Source organism: Triticum aestivum, chromosome 2A, assembly GCF_018294505.1.
Source record: "Triticum aestivum cultivar Chinese Spring chromosome 2A, IWGSC CS RefSeq v2.1, whole genome shotgun sequence".
Classification (NCBI taxonomy): Eukaryota; Viridiplantae; Streptophyta; class Magnoliopsida; order Poales; family Poaceae; genus Triticum; species Triticum aestivum.
The window spans coordinates 587,821,006-587,827,450 of NC_057797.1; the positions used below are offsets into that span (position 1 = coordinate 587,821,006).

The 6,445-nt window shown below is 47.9% G+C and overlaps 1 protein-coding gene and 1 pseudogene across 3 annotated transcripts; one reads left to right on the forward strand and one right to left on the reverse strand.

Annotated features, from left to right (window-relative positions):
* Positions 1-394: 394 nt before the first annotated feature.
* On the forward strand, positions 395-5,268 carry LOC123189584 (uncharacterized). Of its 3 annotated transcripts, XM_044602036.1 has the most exons (4): positions 395-714; positions 2,522-2,587; positions 2,660-2,740; positions 4,939-5,268. In XM_044602036.1, the coding sequence occupies exons 1-4, from the start codon at positions 445-447 to the stop codon at positions 4,990-4,992; spliced, it is 471 nt and encodes a 156-aa protein (XP_044457971.1). In that variant the 5' UTR covers positions 395-444; the 3' UTR covers positions 4,993-5,268. The 3 variants fall into 3 exon arrangements, with proteins under 3 accessions (XP_044457971.1, XP_044457969.1, XP_044457970.1); XM_044602034.1 differs by lacking the exon at positions 4,939-5,268 and adding an exon at positions 3,024-3,121 and having other exon boundaries at positions 396-714; positions 2,522-2,740; XM_044602035.1 differs by having other exon boundaries at positions 397-714; positions 2,522-2,740.
* Positions 5,269-5,273: 5 nt separating this feature from the next.
* On the reverse strand, positions 5,274-6,146 carry LOC123189583 (uncharacterized; annotated as a pseudogene).
* Positions 6,147-6,445: the final 299 nt, after the last annotated feature.

Genomic DNA, 6,445 nt, shown 5'->3' on the forward strand with positions numbered 1-6,445 from the left:
CATGTGCAGAAAGAAAAAAGGAGAAGGACCACGTGCTAACTTTTTGTTGCTTAAGTAGATGTTCGGATACCGGTATAACTCCCCATGGGGTTTTCATTGGATGACAAAAGTTGACACAAACGATTCAGACACTACAACCCACACATATACCGAAGTTGAAGGGTCTCCTTTGAAGACGGCCTTATGCATTTCACTCTTTTCAACTGAGTTGCTACAGTGGTGTTGGCCTGGATGGTTTTTCTCCACTAGAGGCAAGCCGTTCAGCTCCCACCACCACGCTCACCACAAGGCTCAACCGAGCCACCACCAGCTCTCATAGTGGCATCGGATCGGAACCAGGGCCCACGCGGCCAACCTCACTAACTACAAAAGCCAACCCCATCGCCACCGGCTCGCTGCTAAGAACACACTCCCGCCCCACCCCCACCCCCACCGACAGCAGCAATGAAGGCCCTCACCGGCGACAGCAACGCCTCCGCGCCGCTTCTGCTGGCGACTAAGATCAGCATCCCCGCCTCCTCCACGGGCGGGGCCGCGGAGGCCGCGCTCCTCGGGAAGGGGCGGTACAAGGTGTGGGCCCTCGCCGCCATCGCGCTCCTCGCGCTCTGGTCCATGTCGGCCGCCTCCGTCTCCCTCCGCTGGTCAGCCGGCGACCTAGCAGCCGCTGTCTCAGGGGACCTCGACGCGCCACTCCGTGACGATCTCGATTCCCTCGTAAGATTTTTTTTTGCTTTTGTTCGTTTCGCAGTTCGCACCCCCTCCGTATTCTTACCTGCCAAGTGCTTGATGTATGGTCTGTTCGTACGCGCAAGCTCAAATGTGTGTTTCACAACAAGGACTGCCCGTGAAGAATCTCTTCTTGTATCCGGATCAGGAGGCCCTTTAGATAAGGCATCCGGATTGTTGCGCTATCCACATTTCTTTGGAAAACAAATCCGCTTATATTTTAATGTCTGACGAATGCCACAATTTTATTGCTACATTTTTGCAAATCACAATCTCGCCAGGAACTAAAGAGATGGCCTAAGTTCTCTAACTCAAGAGCATTTCTTAGAACACGTAGTTGCTCCTATACGTTCCTTAATTATTTTCGGAAACACTAACGCCCACACGTGTGGAACGTCTCCAACTCGCCCACACGCCTGGATCGTCGTTGGTTGTTTTTTGCACGAATCCTGACACCAAAAGATGGATTTGGTGTGCCACGTAGGACAAGCCCGGTGTGTGGTGTGTAGGTAGTTTGCCTGCGCGCTGTTTCTCCCTCGGACGAGACCGGTTGCGAGTCGGGGCGTGCGGTGGAACTGCTGTCGCGCCCGCACGCCGCGCACGACTTCTGTTCCCCATCTCCCATGACTGCCCTTTTTCTCACTCTCCCACACCGAGTTGTCATTTGCCATGTTTTCTGCAGGGTACATGGCAACTGCCCTATTTGTGATTGTAAGCAGATGGCAACTCTCTTTACCCCGAACATGTTATTGTTGCCACGTCTGTTTTTGTAGCGCTAAATGGCAACTGTCCAGTGCTAGTGCGTGGCAACTGCCCTATTTGTGATTATAAGCAGATGGCAACTCTCTTTACCCCGAACATGTTATTGTTGACGCGTCTGTTTTGTAGCGCTACATGGCAACTGTCTAGTGTTAGTAGGTGGCAACTCCTAAAGATACCACCGTCGCCCACATGCCCGTCTCCTCTCCCACACACCAAAAGCTATCAGTTGCCATGTGATTTTGCAGGGTACATGGCAACTGCCCTAGTGTGCTTGTAAGCAGATGGCAACTCTCTCTTTTACCCGAACATGTTTTTTGCCATGTTTTTGTAGTGCTACATGGCAACTGTCTAGTGTTAGTAGGTGGCAAATCCTAAATTTTTCAAATCATGGCAACTGTAGTAGACCAGACCATACATGGCAACAGCTACAGTTGCCCAAAAATGGCATCCGACACTTGACCTGAGATGGCAACTGCAGTTGAGCAACCATGGCAATTGTAGTTGTCAGACATGGCAACTACAGTTAAACAAACATGGAAGAGGGTTCGGACCATGGCAATCGCGGCGGGACGCGTGGTTACTGCCACGCGGGGCGTGTGGCTCGCAGGCGGGGAGGGGCGAGGGCCGAGACGGGTCGTGCGGGCCGTGAGGTCGCTCGCACGGACGTGCTAGTGCGGGCGATTGCGCCGCACACCGAACGTGCGGGCTGTGGTGGGGTGCGCGCGGACGTGCTCGTGCGGGCGGGCCTGTGTCGATGCCACACGGGGCGTGCGGCACATACCCCCTAGATGCCACACGTGTGGCAGTTATTGTCGTCCATTATTTTTTGAACTTTTTTTGCGATGTTTTTTTCTCTTCTCTTATTCAACTTAAGTGTAGCCACAAACTAAACACCCCCAAATTTTGCGCACCAAAAAATTCTTATCATTTGAGAAGGTGCTCATTGTATTGATAGTTGGCATTGGAAAGCATAACACTATAGTTGTTTGGTTATTGGATTCTGAATGAAAATAGGCTTGTTATAACTGAGCAGGAGATGGAGGAAAGGGAGAAATTAGTTGGTCGGATGTGGGACATGTACACACGCACCAGCGATGAGGTACGCCTTCCACGGTTCTGGCAGGAAGCATTCGAGGCTGCATATGAGGAGCTTGCTGGTGATGATATGCAGGTCTGCGACACGGCCATCTCTGAGATTGCTCGAATGTCAGCCCACAGACTTGAGCTTGAGCAGCCTGTGAATGCGAACGAGGTATGTTCAGAGCATCATAGTTCAAAACAGAGTACTATTATGTTTATTCTTGTTAATACAGACCTACGTTCCCCCTCTTATGTTGTAAATAGTTCGTGTATTCTTGTTCACTTTACTTTGTAAGCATTCGTCAGATCTTGGACCCAATTGGTCATAATTTCTTAGTATGACTGATTGCCAATTTTCTACTATATTGATCTTACAATGCTCAAATCAGTGATAGGTGATCCATATGAATACATGGGTACCTCATATTATTCTTGAAAAATAATGTTTGGCACAGGCGACATGTTCAACAGTTAGGTGTGGCGGAGATGCGTATGTTGAGATGGATGTGTGGCCACACGAGGAAGGATCGAGTCCGGAATGATGATATACGAGATAGAGTTGGGATAGCACCAATTGAGGAGAAGTTTGTCCAACATCGTTTGAGATGGTTTGGGCATATTCAGCGCAGGCCTCCAGAAGCTCCAGTGCATAGCGGACGGCTAAAGCGTGCGGAGAATGTCAAGAGAGGGCGGGGTCGACCGATTTTGACATGGGAGGAGTCCGTTAAGAGAGACCTGAAGGATTGGAGTATCGACAAAGAGCTAGCTATGGACAGGGGTGCGTGGAAGCTTGCTATCCATGTGCCAGAGCCATGAGTTGGTTGCGAGATCTTATGGGTTTCACCTCTAGCCTACCCCAACTTGTTTGGGACTAAAGGCTTTGTTGTTGTGTTGTTGTTGTATAGGCGTAACAACACAGTTTGCACCTATATATGATCATTAGTTGTTGTCCATACATTTATCTAAGTTAAGCATGACATGCTAATTTTGGCACAAGGTATTTTTCATTGTAGCAATTCTCATGAAAAGCTTCGGTAAGTTCATCATTCAAAATTGTTAGATTTGCATATAATTTCTTGTAAGCTAGCATGTGGTACATTTTCTTTACAGCTGTGGATTGCATGTATGGAATATTAGAATGTGAGGAGGAAACATATTCTTTCATATATTCCTTTTATGCATAACACATAAGGGATGATAAGTTTTAGCTATGGACAAGACTCCGCAGGACAGCCTGAGCAAATAACTTCTTAAAGTCACAGTACAGAACTTCAAAATATAATGCTTTGGAAGTTATGCTTTGCATTTCCTGCTCAGCTCCAAATTGCTGATTCTTTTGTGAAGTAATTCTTTCAGCAAAGCACCCAACATTTTGGTGAACTTCAGAAAAACATCATAAAACGGAGAATTATGGAGAATAGCATTTACATTAACTTGCCGCCCACCAAAGTTATAAATTGATCACTTTTCCCTGCTTGTACATTATTGCATTTTGGTGCTAACCTGCCCGCTTTTTGAGACAGTCACAGAACATCACTCTTGTCATTTACAAAAAAAAAAACCTCTGTTTTTGCCTTGAACATAGTGCAAGGATATGGCAAATTTATCATTTCTGGTTATGATACCCTGTGAGCTTGAGGTCAAGCTTCACACACGAAACATCCATATAAACACAACATATGGTCACCAGAAACATGTGATGGTGCTTCACACCACAGCCACAATGTGGCTTCGCATTGCTTTTAATCCCTCCCAAAAGAAGCTACAGTAAAACCGTCACTGTAATTTTAATACTCCCTCCGATCCATACTAATTGACGCTGCTTTAGTACAACTTTGTGGGTCAGAGGGAGTACTATTTGCCGTAGTTGTTCCTGCTTAATGTTTACGATTTGATTTTCCCACCTAACCAGATTGCAAGTCATTCTGGTAGTTTTGTTTCTGCTGAGCTTATTTTCCCTTTTGACTCGAATACGCACGAGTGTGCGTACTATATATTACTTATTTTCCCTTTTGGAATACATCACCTCTATCTGCTTAGCAGGATTACAAAACAAACCTAGTTAGCTCTGCAACCATTCTTGATGAAGTTGTCTTTGAATATATGAAATGTGAAAATGATATCAATGTGCAGCGAGATGTGAATTGTGATGTATGATCTAGAAGAATTTTGGCAACTCAGCAAATTGTGTAGCAACTGCAAACATAAACCCGAGCTTCTCAAAATAGTGTCTTGTTTCCAGAGGACCAGCCTGTTAACCGCCAAACTTGCATTTATGCTTATCATTGAAGTTTCCAGACGACTAGCCCATTTGCTACCTGGAACTGTTAGGTATCTAGCATGGTTTTCTTATTCTGTCACTATTTGCAGGAAGAGGGCAAGGTAAGCATCAGGAATAATGATCATGGCAGAGTGAAGCAGTAGCTTCAAAACTGAAGATCTATAACGGTTGCGGACAACAGATATCAGCAGCTGAGCTTCGAAGCTTTGATGTAAACTGAAATTTTCTGTATGGGAGGGCAAGCAAAAGCTTGCCATGATGCAAAGTTTTAACTTCCCCGCAGTAAAGCATTGTATTATACTTGTATTATTCATAGGTCCTGATTAGAAATGCCATGCCATTTGCTATATGTAGTAACGTGGAATAGTAGCAAGATCATGCTGTTTTTGTTTGAAAAAACATGGTTGTTTTTTCTTTGAGTATACTAGCCAGCACCACGGTAATAGTAGCTGATGTTGAGGCAGCTCGTCAAGTCCTGCCCAAACACGAGGCAGCAGCGCTTCCCCATGGAGGCGGCCGCCGCCTCGCCGCCGCGGCACTGGTCCGCGGGCGGCACGAAGCACCGCGGGTGCACGTCCACCCGGCACGTCCCGCACCGGTACCTCCACGCCACATCGAGGCCGCGCACATAGACGCCGGCGCGGCGCCGCCATCCGACTTCTTGACGAGCCACGCGTCGTGGCCGCAGGGGTGCGCCGCGGCCGGACCCCGCGCCACGGGCGGCAGGCGGACGCAGAGCGGGTGCACCACGACTGTCGCGGAAGCGCACCCACCGGCGCTGCAGCCGTAGCACGCGCCCTTCACGTCCTCCCCGCACACCTCGCACCTGACGTTGCCGTCGCCAGCGCTCTCGCGCCGTTTCAGCCTGTGCTGGGAGTGGACGATGGACTTGAGCGTCCTGGGGAAGCTGCGCGCGCATACCTCGTGGAGCTTGAAGCCACAGACGGGGTGGCCGCACAGGTACCGGGGCCCGGCGCCGGCGACCAGACAGCCGTCGCAGGTGAACTCGCCGTCGTCATCAGCGTCCGCTGGGAGCAGCCGGTGGCTGCCGTGGGCGACGGACCTCCTCCTGCTACACATCCCTTCCAATAATGCAACGAATACTCCACTGCTACTGAGCTTATTTAAAGTAGACCAATCTATGGCTTGTGGGGACAGCAGCTGTTTTGAAATGTAAACCTTGTGGAAATTACTTGTACTCCACTAGCCAATCGCGCATGGATTGAATTGTCCGTTTCTTGGAAATAACACTTGAATCATCAACAAGTGGCCACGAGACAACGGACCGCATGTTCATGGGTAATGCGAGACGACTTGGACTACAAGGGCATCTACAACCCATTCGGCAAATTTAAAGCTCTAAATGTTGTTCTCCTGGAAGACCACACTTTTCATATATAAACCTTCATATCCATGTAAATTTGATTCTAAAAAAACATGTAAATTTATGCATGTCCATTATATAGCACAAATCATCGTCACTTAAATAATTCGACAAAACAGAGTAAACCATGCTTCAACAATTCAACACATGCCAAAATAAAATTCAACAATTTATACATACATAGATTTGCGATACATGAATGAATTAAACGC